Source organism: Loxodonta africana, chromosome 2 (genome assembly GCF_030014295.1).
Source record: "Loxodonta africana isolate mLoxAfr1 chromosome 2, mLoxAfr1.hap2, whole genome shotgun sequence".
Taxonomy (NCBI): domain Eukaryota; kingdom Metazoa; phylum Chordata; class Mammalia; order Proboscidea; family Elephantidae; genus Loxodonta; species Loxodonta africana.
In genome coordinates this window covers 73,305,882-73,328,176 of record NC_087343.1, presented here as the reverse complement: position 1 = coordinate 73,328,176, position 22,295 = coordinate 73,305,882, and the positions used below count along the sequence as shown (strand labels likewise).

The following is a 22,295-nucleotide window of genomic DNA, read 5'->3' as shown; positions in this document are numbered from 1 at the left end:
AAAATGTTTATTTTGACAAACATTTCTCGGCATACCTACTTCCAAAAAAAAACATTTGAAAATACTTTAAATTATAGAGTAATTATAAATCCCCTACTTTACAAGCATTAGAAAGAAAAACAAAAAATGTCAACAACTAAAATGAACTCCATAAATTTCTTCAACAACTAGAACCATAAAAGTTGAGAGGGAAGGGAACCTCCTCCAACCCTCATCTAAAAGCAAGATAATTTAAAAACCGTAAATGTTGACATCTGAATAATATTTACCATATATACCACCATTCAGCTATTTTTTCTTTTTTTTTTTCAAATCACAAGGTAACAGATTATTACAGATCTCAGTTCCACAAGAATCTTATGCTACTTCAAAGGAGGTCTATGGCCAGCATTTTTAAGGCTCTTTAAAATAAGCGTTTCAAATTTCCAAAAAGCATTACCTGGTGCAGGCTGCCGTTCATTCCATTCCGTTGAGATTAAAATTTCTACAACTTTTATGAGGTGTTCAGTATTATCAGAGCTACGAAAAAAAAAGAGAGAGTATTTTTAGGAATCTTTTCCCTAAAAACAAATTAATTTTCATCTAAACACATTCAAGCAAAGGTGTATACTAAAAATGCACACACAGTTGTGAACTAGTATCTTGGGACTGAGTTCAATGACAAATCAGTTAGGACTACCCTTATCGCCCCCCAAAATACACACGTTTATCTGCTTTCACTTACCTGTTTGCTGGGAATCTGAAAAGCATAGGGCTGAAAATTTCAGAGAGTGCTCTTGCATTCAAGAGATTTTTGCTGGCCGTTTGAGAGAGCTTGAAGAAATGTTTTAGCAAATACTGAAGTGTAAGCCAATACTGATGAGGTATGTTCGGTGACCTAATGAGCTTCTTCAACAGCTGGATATGTTCTTCGGAGCTCTGTACTTCTACAAGTTAAAAAAAAAAAAAGGCAAAGATAAAATAAGACTGTTTCTAGGTATCAATGAATAAACACCTATAAAATTTCTGTTCTTCTGCCTAATTACAGAAGAAGTCGTTTAAATGAAGTCATCAGGAGCAGCAGACAGTACGTTTGTTCTTCTCATTAGAAAAAGCATTGTGAGAAAGTAAAAAAATATCAAGTCAAATGGAAAGGCAAGAAACTCTGGGTGTAAGAAACCACAGATGTTCAGGGTGTGCTGGCAGAAATCTGCCCTTCAAGCGTGATTGGCTAATTCGGAGGAGCATCAGATAAGCAGCACAGGTTTTAACTTTGAAGGTTACAAACCACAATTTCCTGTCCCCAAAGCATTTAAGTGAGCACTAGTGCCTATAACTGAGAGTCTTTTCCCCTCAACACACTTGTAATGGCCACTCGAGGAAGACAACCAGAAAACCCCCAGTTACTGGGTCCTAGTCCTGGGTCCCTGAATCTGATGCCAGCACCTGGAACAACGCGTCCTTCACTGATGGAGTGAACTTTGCTAGTACTGATAAAAGGTTAACCATTAGCCATTTCAACATGCAGACAAGTTTCCTAAGCAAACGAGAATCTGGGTCTTCTATGTGATGGCCAGTAAGGGTGGGAGTTTGAGACAATGGTGGGAGGAAGAGGGGCAGATTACTATTAATATTTTCTAAATAATCTCTCTTTGTATGTAGCATTTAGTAGAGTTGACAAGCACGTCCACATCTAAAGCTGTGTTCAATGAGACTTTCAGAAGAGAAAACTAACCTTGGGCTAAAGACATCATTTCACTGTAAACGGCTCCTGGAATGACAGGATTTGGCAAGTCCAGAAGATAGCGTTTGAAAGCATCTGCTAAAACGTGCACATCGATCATTTCCCAGTCCACGGAGGTGACATCTGTAAAAGCAAATAAAAACAAATTTTTTTTTCAGACATTTTATTGGGTCCGTTTATTTCCTGAATGTTTTATATAATGTGATACAGGAAAGGAAAAAACACTGTCTGGAGGGTGGTTCTGCTCTGTTTTAGAAGGGTTCTGTGAAGGGGGTGGGTTAACAAGATAGTCAATGTTGCCTAAAACCTCAACAGGAAAATGACAAATGCAAATTCCTAGATTTCTGAAACCTTCAGTTGATAAATATTGCCTCTCAAAATTAATGCAAATTTTACCCAACAGAATGACTAATTAAGCATTAAGCTATTACAGAATTTTTGCAATCAATTTCAAGAATAAATATCTGTAAAAATAATTTTAACATTTTCAGAATTTCCCCCATCAATTTTGACTGGGTCATTAGTAATCTAACTGAATTATCTCAGAAGAAAGATATGAGCATGCCTGCCCAGTAAACTCCTCAGCTGCAAAAAGGCCAAGCAATTCAATAATGGGTGACGCTACCCAAAAACAGCCTCTGAGCACTCTCCAGCGGTAAGGCGCTTTGAGTACTTGGGACAGAAAAAGGCACAGGGCCAGACAGAAAGAAGGGATTGGGAACAAAGATCTGGAGACAGGAATGACCACGGGCATCTAAGACACCAGGAGAGGGAGACGCTGGTGCAGAAGGGTGTACACTAGGAATGAGAAAGATAATCTGAAGAAAATTATCAGAGGACTCAAGTGTACTCAACAGAAAAAAGGTAGGCTGATGGACAAAACACAACATTTTAAACAGCCTTGCTAAGTTGAAAATGAGTTGTTATGGATTGAACTATGTCCCCCCAAAATATGTGTGGTAAATCCTAATCTCAATACCTGTGGTTGGAGCCCTGGTGGCTTAGTGGTTAAGAGTTTGGCTGCTAACCATAAGGTCGGCAGTTGGAATCCACCGGCCACTCCTTGGAAACGGTATGGGACAGGTCTATTCTGTTCTATAGGGTCACTGTAAGTCAGAATGGACTTGAAGGCAATGGTTTTACACCTATGGTTATAATCTCACTTGGGAAAGGGTTTTCTGTGTTATATTAACAATGAGGCAGTATTAGTGTAGGGTGGGCCTTAAATCAATCTCTTTTGAGATTTAAAAAGAGGAGATCGAGCAAGCAAGTACAGTTAGGGGAAGACAGATACCATGCCACATGAGGATCACCATGATCGCTAAGGAAGAGAGGCTGAAAAGAGATAAGGACCTTCCCTCAGAGCCAAAAGAGAGAAAGAAAGACTTTTCCTAGGGCCAGCACCCTGAATTCAGACTTCTAGCCTCCTCAACTGCGAGGAAATAAATTTTAGTTTGTTACAGCCACGCACTTGTGATTTCTGTTAGCAGCACTAGATAACTAAGACAGGAGTGATGCCGAAAGTTGAAATACCAGTTTTAATCATCTGAAGCCTCTGACTTCTAATGAAGTAAGAAAGGTTCAAGGCATTATCAAGAGTGGGGATTGACTGGATTGGCTAGAGGTCAAGGAGAGAATGAGGAAGAATCAAAGCTTACTCCAAGGTGTCTGAGCACGAGTAAATGGAAGACATGGCAACGATTAGGAGAACGGTAGAGGACTGGGCAGTGTTCTGTTTTGTTGCACACAGGGTCGCTATGAGTCGGAACCAACTAAGTGACACCTAGCAACAACACAACACGTAGAAGAAAGTGGTATCCTGGATACCCACAAGTTGAACGTGATATTATAAATCACTCCAGGTTGAGATGGAGCTACAAAAATTCCCTAGACATATCATTATTATAAACCAAACTTGCCTGCCTCACTAACTAGGCAGATTTTATAAAAGCTAATCACTTACACAACCCCACCAAGCTCTGAGAAAATTCAGTTTGACATAAAATGTGGGTAGATCATTTTGAGGAAAAGAATTGTTAAAGGTAAACAGGCAAAAGGTTAAACCACTTAAATGTCCTACAAAGAACTAACCAGGGACACATCACATTTGCAACAAGTTTGAAAAGGGCGCGGAATGGCTGGTGGGTTTGAATCAGCCGACCTTTTGGTTAGCAGCCAAGTGCTTTGACCACTGCACCACCAGGACCCACTGGTCTCTTATATACTTCATTTAATACATCTGTATGCCCAACAAATAAATATTACTTAATTAATAAACAAAACAAAAGCAAAAAACACTTGCCATCAAGTTGGTTTCAACTCATGGCGACCCCATGTGTTTCAGAGTAGAACTGTGCTCCACAGGGTTTTCAACAGCTGTAAGCTTTTGCAAGATTGCCAGGCCTTTCTTTCAAGGTGCCTCTGGGTAGATTTGAATAATCAACTTTTCAGTTAATAGCCAAGAGCTTAACAGTTTGCACTACCCAGGGACTCCCGGTTTATAAATGTTAAGATACTATAAATTCCACATGTTCCTTCCTCAGGCAGAGTTCCCGCTGCCTTCTCCGTGTTCTTGGACTGCTGAGCTACAATTCTACCAGGCCACTTCCCAGCAGTATGATAATTAGGCAGGATCAGCACCTCCTACTAGACTAAGGCTACCTTGGGGCAAGGTCTGTGGCTCTCCCCTGCTCTTCTTGTATCCCTCAATGCACTGCACATAAAACATGCTTGTTTAATGTTTGCAGCATGAACTATAAAACCTCTAGAAAAAAAAAAAACCCAGTACCTCTAGAGAGATGTTAATTCACTGAGGCTCTTCTCTAACACTTGAGGTGTATTTCATGGCAGCCTTTATAGTGTCTGAATAAAATAACACTGATTCCTTTATTTTTTAATGCAACTTATAAAGCTCCTGGGGGTTTCTCACTTCCGTTCTATAAGTCCTTTTCCGTATTAAATCTACCTTAACATGCTCTTCTCATAGCTCTACACACTTGTCATGTGATGACTTTTCAAGTCAGCCAGGTAAGAGGTACATAATCTCTAGGTCTGGTTTGAGGAGACTTTCTTCCACTCATGTTTTCACTGAGCCTGCTGTAAACAGGTAACCAATCAACTATCTGGCCTTCACTTCTGCTCCTCCTGGAACGAAAACCCCTCCCCAACTGATCTCTAGGTCAGTGGTTCTCAGTGGTTCTCGACCTCGTCCTCTCCCTGAGGACAACTGGCCATGCCTGGAGACATTTTTGATGGTCACAACTCGGGGAGGGGTATGCTATCGGTGCCTAGTGGGTAGAGGCCAGGGATGCTGTTAAACATTCTATACTGCACGGGGCAGCCCCTTTCCTCCTCCACTAAAGAATTATTCATCCTAAAAATGCCAATAGGTCCACAGTTGAGAAAGCCTAATCTAAGAGAAACAATAATAAAAAAAGTACCTGGAGAAAATTCATGCCCTTAAAACTCAAAAGAAGCAAGAAACAATTCATTTTAGGGCAGTATAGTAGAAAAAAAAGAACAAGGGCTTTTGGATTCCGATTATTTCAGACGCAAGTCACAGCTTTGCTACTTTCAAACCAACCTGTTGCCGTCAAGTTGATTTCAACTCACAGCGGTCCCACAGGACAAAGTAGAACTGCCCCATACGGCTTCCAAAGCTATAAATCTTTATGGAAGTAGACTGCCACATCTTTCTTCCATGGAGCGGCTAGTGGGTTTGAACTGCCAACCTTTTGTTTAGCAGCCGAGTGCCTTAATCACTGTGCCACCAAGGCTCCTCTTTGCCACTTAGCAGCTGGAAAATGTTAGAGAAATCACTTATCTGTGCTCAGTCTCCTTTACTGGTGAATTTAAGTAACGAAGATTTATATCACAAGGTTAACGTGAGAATGAAATAAGTTAGTAGGTGCCTAATAAACATGGGCCATTTCTTCCACATCTGTCCTTTTCAGATACTGGTAATTCACCTGGTTGGCTAAAGGCCATAATCTTTTTTTCAGGCTCAAGTGATGTGAGTTATCTGAGCTTCTTCCTGGATTTGACAAATTCTGCAGTGAAAAATCCTTGAGCTAGAAACAGTTCCAGTGGGTCTACTCTCAAGTTTGGACAATGACAAAGTTTATTTTTTATGTATTTATTTATTTGCCAATAAACTCATTTTTATAGCACAGAATCCAAATGAAACCATTTTCTAAATGCATGTTTTTATTTCAATGGGGAAGGAAAGCTAACCAACAAAATATATATATTGTTGACGTGAATTTGGGTTCTTTACCTCATCTTACCCGTGGTGGTTTTTTTTTTTTAGCTAAGCTGCATCACTTTGTATTTGGTCACATTGAAAACTTAACCACTGTCTCTCAAACAACTCCCATTTCATAGGTTTCTGATGTCTAAACATTTCCTGTGTCTTATAACAATGTGACCAAGTTTCTGACCAAAATATGTACCTCTCTTTCAACTGGCTAAGGACAAAATTTAGTATTTCCTTAGCACCCCTGTAAAGCTGTTTAGAAATACAGAAAAACATGAGTCTTTTTATCTTGAGCTTTCTATCAGTCAGCTCCTAGTTACCTACTTTGTGGGCGGGACAGGAGACACAAGAGCAAAAAGGACATGCCTTCTGTGTAAGACTGATTTCCGCGCGTAAAGGAAAAATAAAGATTTCTTAAAATTTTTATAGTTTCAGACATTTGGCCTAAGCATTTCAAGTGAAATGATTTACTGATAAAGATCGAGTCCCCCTTCCTCTCAAACATTTTTCTAGAAATTGTCATAAGCTGCCTTTAAAATTTACATACATGTTTCAAATTCTCATTTACTAAATATATTTGGGTGTTCGTAGCATAATTTTATACTTCTGAAGAGGATTCTTCCAACTGGGTTTCACTCTTTGGTTCAAATCTCCAAATTTATTCTAAATTATGTGAGACAGAAAATTATTTTAAAAAGGAAAAATAAAAAAGAGTATTGGTGGGGGGGAGAATGAAGGATCTGAGAGATGCTAGAAATTGATATGAGAAGATGACTGGCTAACATGATGGCAAGTGACCTGTAAACTGGCTCACACTTGTACAGTTAGTTTGTGCTGTATGGCAAAGGAGAGGGGTACAACTAACACAGCCACTACCTGGCTCAATCAGTGTCATATAAGTGGTGTGCTAGAGCCAACTCGTAGTGGCTCGAAATGTCCAACTGTGCACAACCCATCCCAGCTCCACCTTTGGTGATAATCATGTTGGCAACTTGAAATCAGACACGGTGGGAATATTTATACCACCAAAAAAAAATCCCCAAACCAAACCAAACCAGATGCCATTGAGTTGATTCTGACTCATGTAGATCCCATGTGTTAGAAAGCAGAACCGCACTCCATAGGATTTCCAAGGCTGTGAGTTTTCAGAAGCAGATCACCAGGCCTTTCTTCCAAGGTGACTCTGGAGGGGTTCGAATCACCAACCTTTTGATTAGGAGTCAAGCACTTAACTGTTTGCACCACCCAGGGACCATGAAAATGCTATAAACCAGGGCTTTTTCCAAAGCTTCCCCAAAAGTTGTTTTCATCAGCACACCACTGAATATAAAATATCACGATGTTATTTAACATAAGTATGGCATGAGAAGGAAAAAAGAAAGAAGTGTAGGTGTGAGGGAAGGAAGGATGGAGGGGGAAAGGAAAAAGAAAGGGGAAAGGACAGAAAGAATAGGTTAGAAGAGACATTTGTTAAACATTAAATCCTGGTTTTTAACAGCTTCAGATGAATTAGATGTAGCCAACTGCAGGGTCAGGGGAAAGACAATAGATACGCAGAACAGACAAATCTCAAAAGACTGTTTCTTCTGTGATTTGTTCAGGACCCAGGGGCTCAAGGCTGTGAAGACTGTCAACGTGGCTGCAGGCAGGTATACACACACTTCTACCTCAGCTCAGGACGTAAATACCAAAGGTTTGCCCTGGTTTGCATAGGCACCATAACAGGGTCGAAGGAACTGGTGCGGGTTAGAACACTAGAATGCTGCACGCGTTATGGTCAACTTTTCTGTATGTGCATTACCTGAAACAGATGGGCAAGAACTATCTTTCTCACTTTTACTTCTAGTTCCACGACACTTACCACAATCAAGAAGCTGTCGTAATTCTGCTGGGCTGCTAGAGCTCTGTGTTCTGTATAGAGTTGAACATTCCAGACCTAGGATACAAAACAGACTGTGTATGTAAAACACAGCTCTCTGGAGAACCTGTGAGGAGCCTGCTGCCAGGAAGACATTCCAGTTTCCATCCAATATCTATTCTAGATATGTACCAAATATCCTGGGAAGTCAACTCCTACTATTCATCTTCTCTGGCATGTTAATAATCCTGGCCAAACCATTTGAGCACCAAGAAGCAAGTTAATTATATTTATTAAATTGTGGAATATTTAATTTTTTTTTTTTTTTTTAATATAGTTTCCAAACAGTAACTACATGTTAATATACAGTTAGAAATCACAGACCAAGATTATTTCTCTCGTACACAGCCACAAACTGTCTGTGTGTCTGGTAAAGTATCTGCCCATAGCAGGTAGGAGGAAATTTATTTAATGAATGCCCAAAAGATTAGTAACACCCATGAAAGAAGGGTACAGTGAGGTAAGTGGTTCCCTCTACCAGTCTTATTACCTTTCTTTTCAATGGCTTCCACTAGCTTGACAAGAAGAGGGGGAGCAATGTCAGGAGGGGCAAACTGCTCTGCAAGATCCAGAAGAGTCAAAGCTGTAAACAAACAAAATCCCACCATTAGATATATTTAATTTGGGGTAATCAAATGCATTAGACGACAATGAAGAAAACTTAAATACAAAATGATTTCATTCTATCTGACAGTAGCAAACTCAGGTGGAAGCAAGAGGGACCCCTATCCTGGGCCCTGTACTTTAGAAGGCTCCTCTCTACCTTTGCTCAGAGTGTGATGAAGTTTTGGGGCTAAGGGACCACATTGGCTTTCTCTCTCCCAGGACACAGTCAGAGTATTTATCAAGGATCCCAGAATTCCCTGCCCAAATGGCCTCTATGGCTTCTTCCCCAGGTCCATCCTTCCTGGCCCCAAGAAACGGACTGAGGCTGGGTGGGAAGTGGCTGTTGATGGAATGGACTTTGGAGGTACAAGGCCCCTCGTGGTGTAGGATGAAGTCAAGGATGGTCCAGGGGCCAGTTCTCCCCATACCACCCTGCTCTGGGTCAGAGCTTTGAGATGCCCAAGAACTCTAACATCAAATCTGGCCTCTGGGTCATCATGAAGGAATATTCACCCTGGTAGGTGGATAGCACAGATCTTATGGAACAGTTTGTTTATGTAATGTGTAATTTTAAAATATTTAAACACAGGCTATTGTTGTTGTTAGCTGCCGTTGAGTCGGTTCAGGCTAAGTACTACAGAACGAAACACTGCCCAGTCCTACACCATGCTCACAATCATTCTGCTTGAGCACATTGTTGCAGCCACTGTGTCAACCCAGCCACTGTGTCAATCCATCCTGTTGAGGGTTTTCCTCTTCTTCGCTGACCCTGTACTTTACCAAGCATGATGTCCTTCTCCAGGGACTGATCCCTCCTGATGACATGTCTAAAGTAGGTAAGACATAGTCTCACCATCCTTGCTTCTAAGGAGCACCCTGGCTGTACTTGTTCCAAGACAGATTTCTTCGTTCTTTTGGCAGCCCGTGGTATATTCAATATTCTTCTCTAACACTACAAATCAAAGGCATCAGTTCTTCTTTGGTCTTCTTTATTCATCATCCAGCTTTCAAATGCACAGGAGGCAACTGAAAATACTAGGGCTTAGGTCAGGCACACCTTAGTCTTCAAGCTGACATCTTTGCTTTTCAACAGTTTCAAGAGGTCTTTTGCAGCAGATTTACCCAATGCAATATGTCTTTTGATTTCTTGACTGCTGCTTCCATGGGTGCTGATTGTGGATCCAAGTAAAATGAAATTCTTGACAGCTTCAATCTTTTCTCTGTTTATCATGATGTTGCTTATTGCTCCAGTTTTGAGGGTTTTTGTTCTCTTTATGCTGAGGTATAATTCATACTGAAGGCTGTGGTCTCTGATCTTCATTAGTAAGTGCTTCAAGTCCTCATCACTTTCAGCAAGCAAGGTCGTGTCATCTGCATAACGCAGGTTGTTAATGAGTCTTCCTCCAATCCTGATGCCGTATTCTTCTTCATATCATCTAGCTTCTCAGATTATTTGCTCAGTATAAAGACTGAATAGGTATGGTGAAAGGATACAACCCTGACACACACCTTTCCTGACTTTAAACCACTCAGTATCCCCTTGTTCTATTTGAGCGACTGCCTATTGATCTACGTACAGGTTCCTCATGAGCACAATTAAGTGTTCTGGAATTTCCATTCTTTGCAATGTTATCCATAATTTGTTTTGATCCACACAGTCGAATGCCTTTGCATAGTCATTAAAACACAGGTAAACATCGTTCTAGTATTCTCTGCTTTCAGCCAGGATCCATCTGACATCAGCAATGATATCCCTGGTTCTATGTCCTCTTCTGAATCAGGCCTGAATTTCTGGCAGTTCCCTGTCAATACACTGATACAGCCACTTTTGAATCATCTTCAGCAAAATTTTACTTGCATGTAATTTTAATGATACTGTTTGACAATTCCCCCATTTGGTTGGATCACTTTTCTTGGGAACATGCACAAATATGGATCTCTTCTAGTCAGTTGGCCAGGTAGCTGTCTTCCAAAATTCTTGGCACAGACTAGTGAGTGCTTCTAGCACTGCAACCATTTGTTGAAAAATCTCAATTGATACTCCGTCAATTCCTGGAGTCTTGTTTTCCGCCATTCCCTTCAGTGCAGCTTGGACTTCTTCCTTCAGTACCATCGGTTCCTAGTCATATGCTACCTATTGAAATGGTTGAATGTCAACCAATTCTTTTGGATATAATGACTCTGTGTATTCCTTCCATCTTCTTTTTATGCTTCCAGGGTCGTTTAATATTTTCCCCATAGAATCCTTCACTATTGCAACTGGAGGCTTGAATTTTTTCTTGAGTTCTTTGAGCTTGAGAAATGCCAAGCGTGTTCTTCACTTTTTGTTTTCTATCTCCAGCTCTTTGCACGTCATTATAATACTTTGTCTTCTTGAGCCGCCCTTTGAAATCTTCTGTTCAGTTCTTTTACTTCATCATTTCTTCATTTCGCTTTAGCTACTCGACATGCGAGAGCAAGTTTAAGAATCTCTTCTAACAGCCATTTTGGTCTTTTCTATCTTGTCTTTTTAATGACCTCTTGCATTCTTCATGGATGATGTCCTTGATGTTATTCCATAACTCATATGGTCTTCAGTCATCAGCGTTCGACGCATCAAATCTGTTCTTGAGATGGTCTCTATATTCAGGTGGGATATACTCAAGGTAATACTTTGGCTCTCGTGGACTTGTTCAAATTTTCTTCAGTTTCAACTTGAACTTCCATATGAGTAATTGATGGTCTGTTCTGCAGTTGGCCCCTGGCCTTGTTCTGCCTGATGATACTGAGCTTTTCCGTTGTCTCTTTCCACAGATGTAGCTGATTTGATTCCTGTGTATTCCATCTGGCGAGAGCCACGTGTATAGTCCCTGTTTATGTTGGTGAAAAAAGGCATTTGCAGTGAAGAAGTTGCTGGTCTTGCAAAATTCCATCATGCGATCTCCAGCATCGTTTCTATCACCAAGGCCATGTTTTCAAACTACCAATCCTTCTTTGTTTCCAACTTTCACATTCCAATCACCAGTAATTATCAATGCATCCTGATTGCATGTTCAATCAATTTCAGGCTCCAGAAACTGGTAAAAACCTTCAGTTCCGGCATCTGTGGCCTTAGTGGTTGGTGTGCAAATTTGAGTAACAGTCGCGTTAACTGGTCTGCCTTGTAGGCATATGGATACTATCCTATCACTGACAGCATTATACTTCAGGATAGATCTTGAAATGTCCTTTCTGACAATTAATACAATGCCATTCTTCTTTAAGCTGTCATTCCTGGCATAGTAAACCATTTAAGATTGTCTGATTCAAAAGAGCCAATACCAGTCCACTTCAGCTCACTGATGCCAAGGATATCAATGTTTTATGGTTTCATTTTTGACTATTTCCAATTTCCTGGATTCATACTTCATACATTCCAGGTTCCGATTATTGATGTATGTTTGAAGCTGTTTCATCTCATTTTCAGTCATGCCACATCAGCAAATGAATGTCCTGAAAGCTTTACTCTATCCACGTCATCAAGGCTGACTCTACTTTGAGGAGTCAGCTGTTCCCCAGTTGTATTTTGAGTGCCTTCCAACCTGAGGGGCTCATCTTCCAGGACTGTATCTATCAATGTTCAGATGCTATTCGTAAGGTTTTCACTGGCTAACTCTTTTCAGTAGTAGACCGTCAGGTCCTTTTTCCTAATCTGTCTTAGTCTAGAACCTCAGCTGAAACCTGTCCGCCATGGGCGACCCTGTTGTTATCTGAGTACTGGCGGCATAGCTTCCAGCATCACAGCAACACGCAAGCCTTCACAGTACAACAAACTGACAGACATGTGGGGGAGACACAGGTTATGTGGCTACAGATATTGGGGTGGGCCTAGTGTGAGATATGGAAGTCAATACAAATAATCACTGTCCACATGAGACTCAAATGAGGTCCCTGTGTAACCAATGCTGAATTCTTAACTTGCATACATTGGTTTGGTCAGTTAGTAGTCTAAGAAATGTGATGCTCTCAGGAATTGTTTTTCCGTGCTTTATTTACATGTTTACCAGTTGCAATACTACAAAAGAAAAAAAAAAAACTAATTTGATGATATTCACAAATAACTTCCTTTAACATTACATTATAACTTCACTCACTCCAAAAAAATATGGAACTATTTTCAAGTAAAAAGTTCTCATAACATGCCAGAAGAGGGAGCTAAATGTATTCACCTCAAAGTTTTCAAACTGCAAAATACAGGGAAAGGGCAGTCTTTATGAAATTATCTATACTTGGGCAACCCATTTATTAGCTATCAATAATTAACTTTTTATATACTTAAAGTTCATCACAACACATTCTTATCCAGGAATGGTTTATAAAATTAAGAAAAAATTAAACATTTGCAGTTTGGTTTCACTGAGATTTTAGTGGTATAATTCTTTATTACAAGCCATATGTGATGCTACACAAATTTCCAATTGAGTCCATGTTTCAAATATTAAGAGTCAACGTAAGTAGATTCACAATACAAAATTAAAGAAAAATTATTACCTTATTAAATTCTGACCTCCGATTACTGATAAAACAATTTATTTTGTCAAACCTAAACCCTCTGGCTTAAGACCTTTTCAGATTATAGTAGGAGCTGGTGATGGCATGGTGGTTAAAGTGTTTGGCTGCTAACCAAAAGGTTGGTGGCTCAAACCCACTAGCCACTCCGCAGGAGAAAGATATGGCAGTCTGCTTCCGCAAAGATTACAGCCTTGGAAACCCAATTGGACAGTTCTACTCTGTCCTATAGGGCCACTATGAGTTGGAATTGACTTGATGGCAGTGGGTTTTTCTTTTTTTTTTTTGTAAAAGATGGACACATGTGATCTTGCCAACTAACTCTTATCAGTCATTGCAACTGCCCAGGATAAAAGAGGGTGAATCATGGAAGAAAACCCTGCAGCGGCACTGTCCAGTAGAACTTACTGCAAGGATGGAAGTGCTCTATAGCTGTCCTATCCAATAAAGTAGCTACTAGCTACTGAGCTCTTAAAATATAACTACTTCGACTGAAGAAGTGAATTTTTAATTTTAGTTGATTTAAATTTAAATAGCTACATGTGGGTGTAACCATTGTATTGAAAAGCGCAGCTCTATAAACTGAGCAAGGGCAAATTTTGCCAATGGCAGGTGAAAGATTCTTGAGTCAGCTTTGTGTTACACGGACCCCCAAGCAATTGCCATCAAGTCCACTCTGACTCATGGTGACTCCACGCGTGTCAGAGTAGAATTGTGCTCCATAGGGTTTTCAATGGCTGATTTTTCGGAAGTAGACCACCGGGACTCCCAAAAGGTCCCAAAATCCAAACCAAATCCACTGCCACTGAGTTGATTCTAACTTACAGCGACCCTTAGAGGACAGAGTAGAACTGCTCCATATGATTTCCAAGGCTGTAATCTTCACAAACATTGCTATGAGTCAGAATCGACTCGATGGCACTGGGTTTGGTTTTTTGGTTTTTAATCTTTACAAAAGCAACTGCCACATATTTCTCCTTTGGGGCAACTGGTGGGTTTAACCACTAAGCATTTTAACCACCGCACCAACAGTGCTCCTTAGTAATATGCTTTAGGACATACTATTATGATAAGCAAATTTATGTGGGTGACCCCCTTAAAAATTCAGCAACAATATTTCCAAATCACTAACTGTTAAAATGCAAGTGTATCTGAAAAGCACTTAAAATACAAATACCTTGTAAGTTTCATATGTTCTTTTTAACTAAAAGTATTGTAAAAGTTTTAAAAATACCACATATTGAAGCGTGCATGATTCCATTTCTGCAGATAATACTATTAACTGCTTACCTTTGTCTTACTGGATTATCAGCTCACAAAAGTACCCCCTCCCCCAAATGCCTACTATACTGAACAAAATGGAATATTATGTTATCAGCATTTGTAAAAAAAAAAAAAAAACCCATTGCCGTCGAGTCAATTCTGACTCGTAGCTACGCTATAAGGACAGAGTAGAACTGCCCCATGAGGTTTCCAAGGAGAACCTGGTGGATTTGAACTGCTGACCTTTTGGTTATCAGCCATAGCACTTAACCGCTATGCCACCAGGGTTTCCCAGCATTTGTAATACAGGGAAAATATAAAGGTAGACAAATAAAATGGTTTAGAGAAACATTAATTAGGGTTCTCCTTGGAAACCCTATCTGGCAGTTCTACTCTTCCGATAGGGTTGCAATGAGTTGGAACCAACTCAACAGCAACAGGTTTGGTTTTATAGTGTCTCTGGAGCCTCTAAGTGGTGCAAATGGTTAGGTGATCAGCTATTAATCTAAAGGTTGGAGGCTTGAATCCACCCAGAAGCACCTCAGAAGAAACGGCAGGAGACGTACTTCTGAAAAACCCACCATTCTAAAAATCAGCCATTAAAAAATCTATGGAGCAGAGTTCTACTCCTGAAACACATGGGGTCGCCATGAGTCAGAACTGGCTCCAGGCAACTCCGGTTTTTTTCAGACAGTGTCTCTCCTTAGCCCTCTCAAACCTACAGTTCTAAGTCCATCCCAAAACTCAAAGGCTAAAGTTTAAAAAGTAGACACATAAAAACATATCCACTCCATGCTTATCCAGCTCCCACGATTAATTCCTCTTTCCCTTCTCTCATAAATTACACACGCTTTTTTTTTATTAAAGAAAAGAAGAAAGAAAGCAAATCTCTTTAGTACTGGCAACTGAAAATGGAATTACTTAATAAAGCAAAGGTTTATCTCCTCCCAGAATCTTATCAACACGATCATTTCTGCAGGCAAATATGAAAGTTAATTTAATGATAAACTCTCTTGGAGAAGTACAGCCAAAACGCTCCCTAGAAGCAAGGATGGGAAGACTTCGTCTCACCTACTTTGGACATGTTATCAGGAGGGACCAGTCCCTGGAGAAGGATCTCATGCTTGGTAAGTTAGAGGGTCAGCAAAAATGAGGAAGATCCTCAATGAGATGGACTGACACAGCGGCTGCAACAATGGGCTCAAACACAGCAACAACTGTGAGGACAGAGCAGGACCCAGCAGTGTTTCGTTCTGCTGTACACAGGGTTGCTATGAGTTGGCACCACTGTGCCTAACAACAACAACAAAGATTGCATCTAATTGTGACTGAAATATTCATCCTATAGTTGTTATATCGCAGGGTTGGCAAATGATACATTTAAAAGGGCTTCCATCTCTCTATTTCTTCACTTGAGCTTGAAAACTAACTCAATAAATAAATAAAAGCAAAATCTTCTTCGTTTCCTTAATTCTTTCAATGTTGGGGGCGGGGGGAAGATAGTTTAACTGGATACCCTGGGTGATGCAAACAGTTAACACTCAACTACTAACCAAAATGTTGGTGGTTCGAACCCACCCAGAAATACTTCAGAAGACAGAAAGACCTGCTTCCAAAAGGTCACAGCTTTGAAAACCCTACAGAGCAGTTCTACCCTGCACATGTGGGGCTGCCACGCATTGAAATCAAGTGGACAGCAACTAACAACGACATCTGTTTCACTCATGCAAGCGCTGCGTGGAGTTTCTGAAAAGTGATGTGATAGCTACTAGGTACTATGGAAACACTGGATATTTTCTCAAATTGTACAACAGATTACTTGAAAAAGATCAAACAAAAAAACTAGACATATATATATTAGGAACTGCAAGTATTCCTTTTATACTGTATTGAGTGGATCTGCCACTCAATTTTTAATATTAAAAAATGTTTTACTATTCAAATATATGAGTCATCACAGCTGATCAGGATTTTGCAACAGGAGTTTTAAAAGGTAAATTTAACAAAGAGAGACAATTTTTTTTAAAACAATTCAAGGATTTCCTATTCCTTAGTACAACATCTATGATTCAATCCATTTTTCCTTTAAAATATTCAGACACAGCATATGTGGAAGCCCTACCCAAGAAGCCTTCACAGTCCACATCTTCTACTTTGGGCAACAAGATCAATTACAGTTTAAAATCTAAGAAGTATTTTAAAGCAAAATATTAATTTTTACAACAATCCTAAAATCAACTATTTCTTTAGTTCCATCCAATACAACAGACTGATATTTACTGTTTCGTTAGATTCCATTTTAAGAAATTCTAACAGGAAATGACAACTGCTAGGAATATTACCAAATTTGGCAAAATGTTCTTTGAGAAGTCCATGATCAAGCACCACATCATAGAGTCTCATAAACCAAAACACAAAAGGACTTAAAAATAAGCCAATAAAAAAATACAGACCATATAAAAAAACATGGCGGCTACCAAACAGAACACAAATTAACAGAGCATGATTCTCCTAAAGTTTACATAGAAATTCTCGTTAGATTTTTCCTTCCAGTTAAGATTTTTATACCTCTTTGAGAAGTGCTTTTTGGTGCTGAAGCCTGTTGTAGCACAGTACACAAGTCTGGAGAATCAAGTCCATGCCTAAGAATCTGGGTGAATTTGTAGATGCTTGTACTACAATCCAACACAAGTTTTCCACTGAGCTGAATCATTTTTGCATCCAAAGAAATCAGTATTGCTCAGGAAAAAGAGAAGAAGGAACAGGAGACGTGTCTAAAAGTGGTAAAGCCAGGAAATGCACTACATCAAACGAAAGGAGGAACCAGCCTTCAATCTGGATGAGAACACGGTGAACTAGGTGTCCCAGGTTGTAGAAAAAATTTCTGATGACACATCAAATGCTGCATTTTCCACTAGTTCTGTTTTCTCCCCTCTGCCCTGGTGACAACCAATCTCATGAAACAGAAGAGGACCTTCTCTCCAATGTGAGGCCCTTCCCAAACCACTAACACGGACAGGCCTGAACAGTCCTTGGGCTCCAGCCGTGTGTGGGAGACAGCGGCATTCCTTGCACTAAGTGGTGCCAACACCGCTACAAAGTGCAAGATGAAACCAGCACACAGCTGCACCTTTTGGAGCCGTTCTCCATTTAAAAAAAAAAAGACATTTTAGAGTTAGTGCCTGGCAGAGCCGAGTAGAAAGTTTAAGCTGAAATACTGAGACTCCAGAGACTGCCCAAGCCAAGTATTTCATTACTGATGGAAGCAGCTTGGAAGTGTGTGAAAAACTGCCACTTACCTTTTAAAATGTAATAAAAATACACAGAAGAGAAAGTGTATATGCAAAGGATGAATTAATATTAATTCAAGATGTTAGTCAGCCTGTTAACTGTTGCTGAATAAAAACTTTACTCCTGTCTGAAATGATTCCTCTCATGACTTCCAATGAAAAATGTACATTCTGGTAGGCAAAAACCTAAGAAATCCCAATTCCTTTCTTAAATAAACCTCATAAGCACCTTCATGCTTTATGCCTATAATGGTTAACACCCAGAACTTTTATACTTCTTATGCTCTATGGGCAAAATCATAACAAATTCTAGCCTGGGCTCTTTGGCTAAGATTTAAAAAAGAGAAAAAAAAAAAAAAAAAGCCGTTGCTGGTGTGTCAGTCTTGACTCATGGCAACCCCATGTGTTGCACAATAGAACTGCTCCACAGAGTTTTCAAGGCTATGACCTCTTAGAAGCTGATCACCAGGCCATTCTTCCTAGATGCCTCACGATGCTAAAAAAAAATAAACAAAAAACCTAGTATGGGTTCCCCAATTTTAGAAAAAAGTATCTAAATGATTGAAAGCACAGATTTAAACCCAAAGAGGCCTGGCTTTAAATCCTGGTTTTACTACTTCCTGAGTGTAATCTTAGGCAAGTTAATTAATTTGAACCTCAGCTTCTTCATCTGTAAAATGGGAGTACTGTGCGTATAATGAATCGACTCGACAGCACTGGGTTGGGGTGAGTATAATGAGGAGTAAATGGATAATGTACACATGGTAGGCAGTGTCTAGTATACAGAAAGAGCAAACTAATGGATAGTTATTTCTAATGTCAGAAGTACTCCTATAATGCTTGTTATGATTATTAATGAATTTTTGAAATACCCAATTGCAATGGCTCATTTTTAGACCAGAAACTATTACAATTAAGAAAGAATCTTCTCGATTTTTTTCCTAAGGTGGCAAACTGAAAGCATATTTGATAGAGAAGACATCCGCATACTCAAACCCAGTATTTTTTTAGAAGTCTTAACTCAAATACCACATTATTTTCAATTTATTGTACTTTCTTCCCAGTAAGGATTATAATACTAACCTATTTGAGTCATTATACTTCAGTTTTCTGAATCCGAAGGAAAAATGAAGTTGGAATGATTGTGTAATAAATTATGTTGAGCTTGGAGGAACCAAGAACTTTTTTTTTTTTTTTTTTGAAGGAGGCAGAAAAAAACACATTGGCAACTGAAAATGGGAGTAGAAAGAGTAGGTGTGGAAATAAATCTTCAGCCACAACTACATTATTTTCAGAGATAACTAGTAGGAGGGAACGAAAAGAGTTGCCAACAGATTTAAACTAGAAGTTTGCAAATCTTTACAGAAACTCTAACCACATTGGCCTTTGTATCTTTCTGTTTATCTTCTTCCATTTATCTCTTCTGCTGCCCCACAGCTTAAAAACAAATGAAAGGGATCCCAGATCCTCTGCCCATTTCATTTTGTTTCTACACAACAGACTGGTATAGGAACCAAATAAGGATCTTCTTATTACAGCTTTGCTTCTGATGACCTAGCTAAAGCTGGGGAATTAAGAGATAACTGAAATGCAAGATTACATTTAATCTCTGTCAGGCTAGCCTAATTAATTGTGATTCTTATCACCTCAATTGGAGTCTGATTTAGAGATTACAATGTACAGCCTATAGCAAATTAAAATGCTGGGCAAGAGGTAAAGGGGGAAGAAAGGCACTTCTCCTTTTCCCCTCCAGGAGAAGAGTTTATAGTTAAGTCCAAAGGATTTCAGAGGCTAATGATTTAAAAGGGAAGTTGGGTCTTTTGGTCTGTTGGTTTAGAAAGATCTCATATGAACTATGACCCAGAGGCCCCAAATGGGAAGAAAAGATGGGAGTAAACCTCCTAACTACACACACTGGACCCTTGACAATTTGTTGAATGAATGAGCGAGTGAATGAATAACACTGAACGCCGATCAGGAGCCACACTCTATATGAAACATGCTTTTATTTCTTTTTCATACCAGTTCAAAGTCAGATACTCTTTATTATTCTCAATTTAATGGTAAGGAAACTGAGACATAGAAAAATTAAGTAATTTGGCCAAGGTCACATAGCTCATAGGTCGTACCCATAGATCTTCCCTTCACCAGAGTATACAAGTCCCAATCAATGAGTGGACCTGTGGTAAGTTTCCCAAAAGTTCTTTCCAAGGCCTCCAACTAGCACACATGTAGTTGACGCTTGGTCTTAATACCTTCTGATGTGTTTGAGTAAGGGTAATAGAGTCGCTGAGTGGTATAAATGGCAGCCAAAAGGTTAGAGGCTCGGGTCCCCCCAGAGGTGCCTTGGAAGAAAGGTCTGATATCTACTTCTGAAAAACCAGCCACTGAAAACCCTATGGAGCACAGTTCTACTCTGACACTCATAGGGTTGCCATGACTTGGAATGGACTTGGAAGGTTTTTATCCTGATATTATTAGTTTTTGCACTTGCCCCCCGCCCCCACACCCACAAATAAGCATGTCCGTACATTCTCCCTCACTATAAAATATTTTTGAGAGGTATATAATTAACATTTAAACAAAATTAACACATAAACCTAAGACCTAGGTAAGCAATGGAGAAAAAAAAAAAAAAATTTGCCATCAAGTCAATTCCAACTCATAGCAACCCTACAGGACAGAGCAGAACTGCCCCAGAGTTTCCAAGGAGCGCCTGGTGGATTCAAACTGCTGACCTTTTGGTTAGCAGCTGTAGCTCTTAACCCCCATGCCACCACGGTTTCTAAGCAATGGAAACGCTTCTTAATAATAAGGAGGAGTAGGAGCATTCCTGGGGAACCAACCTATCTCTGCTTCCTGGCTGAAGGTAAATGTGTGGAGCACTCCTCTCCCACCTACATACGTACATATAAGCGTGTGTGTGTGTGTGTGTGTGTACATATATATGTTTATAAATATACCTAAATATATATTTTTGTTGTGGTGAAAATATTCACAACAATCACCAATTCAACAATTTCTACAGCTACATTTTCAGTGACATTGATTACATTCTTCATGTTGTATAACCATTATCACTATCCTTTTCCAAAATATTCCACCACCATTAACATAAACTCAATGCCCCCAAACAAAAACTCCCCCTTTCCCTTCCACTCCTGGCAACCACTAGTAATTTTTGGTTTCTATGTTATTTGCTTATTTCATATAACTAAGATCATATAGCATTTGTCCTTTTGTGGCTGACATTTAGCTCAGCATCATGTCTCCACGGTTCATTTACGTTGTGGCATATATCATGACTTCGCTTTTCTGTCTCCCACTTATATTTGATAATAAATTGCAGAGTAAAACTTCAAAGACAGAATGTTAAAAGTGTTTAAAATAATAAAATTAGGTCTTCCAATGTAGCCTGAGAAGCCCTAATGCCACAAGCAATTGCAGGGGCCCCTGCTCCAGAGAGAGAAGAGATAAGGAAAGATATCACTGGCAAAACCAGCCACCAGAAAGAAGTGTTTGATCCCGGCTGGAACCTCTCTAACAGTACAGAAGCAGGACATTGGCTGACCAAGGAGAGTGTCACTACAAAGAGAGAGAGACAGAGATGGCCAAAGAGGTAAATTTGCCCAGCTCGGCAGAACAGACAGTTTTAAGAAAGCCTGGATGGAAGTCAGAGGAGAAAAGATTGACTAGATTCCATTCTAACAAGTATGAAGAGTAAGATGTTTTTCTCTGACATTTTTAAATATATAGAAAAGCTGAAAGAACTGTACAGTGAACACCCATGTGCTTTCCACCTCGATTCTACAACTATTCTTTTATCGTATTTCCTTTATCACATAGTCATCTATGTACTGGGCCATTCACCAACCCATCTCATTTTTTTTCTTTGAGTACATTTCAAATTAAATTGCAGACATCAGTATACTTTACTTACCCAAAAAGAAGAAAGAAGTCTTAACTCTAGCAAAAAAAAAAAAAAGTTAATGCTATAGATATATGTGGGTTCCAAACTTTAACATGCATATTAATAATCTGATTCAGTAGATTGGGGTGGGGCCTAGAATTCTGCACTTCTAACAAGCTCCCAGGCGATGCCCATGCTCCAGGTCCTTAGGCCACACTTTGAAGTAGCAAGAATTTAGGCTGAGTCCACCAGCCAGAGAGGGCCCATCCAGATTACTGTGGGAGATAAAACTTCTGACTGATAACTTGTTGCCAAAAAGCCCTGGACTTCATGAGCTGGTCTTATGCCACAGCAGAGCAGCACACCACCCAAACAGCTAGCACCTGTCGGGCAGATGACTGGGAGGGTCAAGGTACTGGTAGGTCTGATATCACACTTAATTAGATATCAAAAGAGAGAGACATTACCAGTAGAAAGCTGTGCTGCTCTGTGTGTCTCTCCTGGCTGGCTGGTCGGAACTCACAAATGCAACATCAGGTGAGGGGGAGATCACCTTGTTCACACGAGCCCTAGGTGCCAGAGTAAGTTCAGGGCAAGGACTAGAACCCTGGCCTCCGTGACACCGCACCAGAGCTTTTCCCAGCACACCACACTCAAGAGGATTCAGCTCGTAAAATCTGGAATGTGTGTTGGAGTGAAGAGATGCAGAGGAATAGGCAACATCAGAAAGGCTGATCTGACAAATTCTATGATTACAACATACATGATAGTTCTCATGTATTGTCATGGGTTGAATTATGTCC

The 22,295-nt window shown here is 39.8% G+C and overlaps 1 protein-coding gene and 1 long non-coding RNA gene across 5 annotated transcripts in view; one reads left to right on the top strand and one right to left on the bottom strand.

Annotated features, from left to right (window-relative positions):
- Nucleotides 1–22,295, bottom strand: part of PIK3R1 (phosphoinositide-3-kinase regulatory subunit 1) — a 97,472-nt gene that overhangs the window by 20,142 nt on the left and 55,035 nt on the right. For all 4 annotated transcript variants that reach the window (XM_003408071.4, XM_010588191.3, XM_064272766.1 and 1 more), the window contains 5 exons: nucleotides 8,387–8,479; nucleotides 7,840–7,914; nucleotides 1,715–1,846; nucleotides 725–926; nucleotides 440–519 (listed from right to left, as the gene is read on the bottom strand). In XM_003408071.4, coding sequence (XP_003408119.1) covers nucleotides 440–519; nucleotides 725–926; nucleotides 1,715–1,846; nucleotides 7,840–7,914; nucleotides 8,387–8,479 — 582 coding nt within the window. The remainder of the gene's footprint in view (nucleotides 1–439; nucleotides 520–724; nucleotides 927–1,714; nucleotides 1,847–7,839; nucleotides 7,915–8,386; nucleotides 8,480–22,295) is intronic.
- Nucleotides 1,332–4,520, top strand: LOC135228251 (uncharacterized). The gene is made up of 2 exons (XR_010318643.1): nucleotides 1,332–1,479; nucleotides 1,642–4,520. It is a non-coding gene; the product is annotated as an uncharacterized LOC135228251 (long non-coding RNA).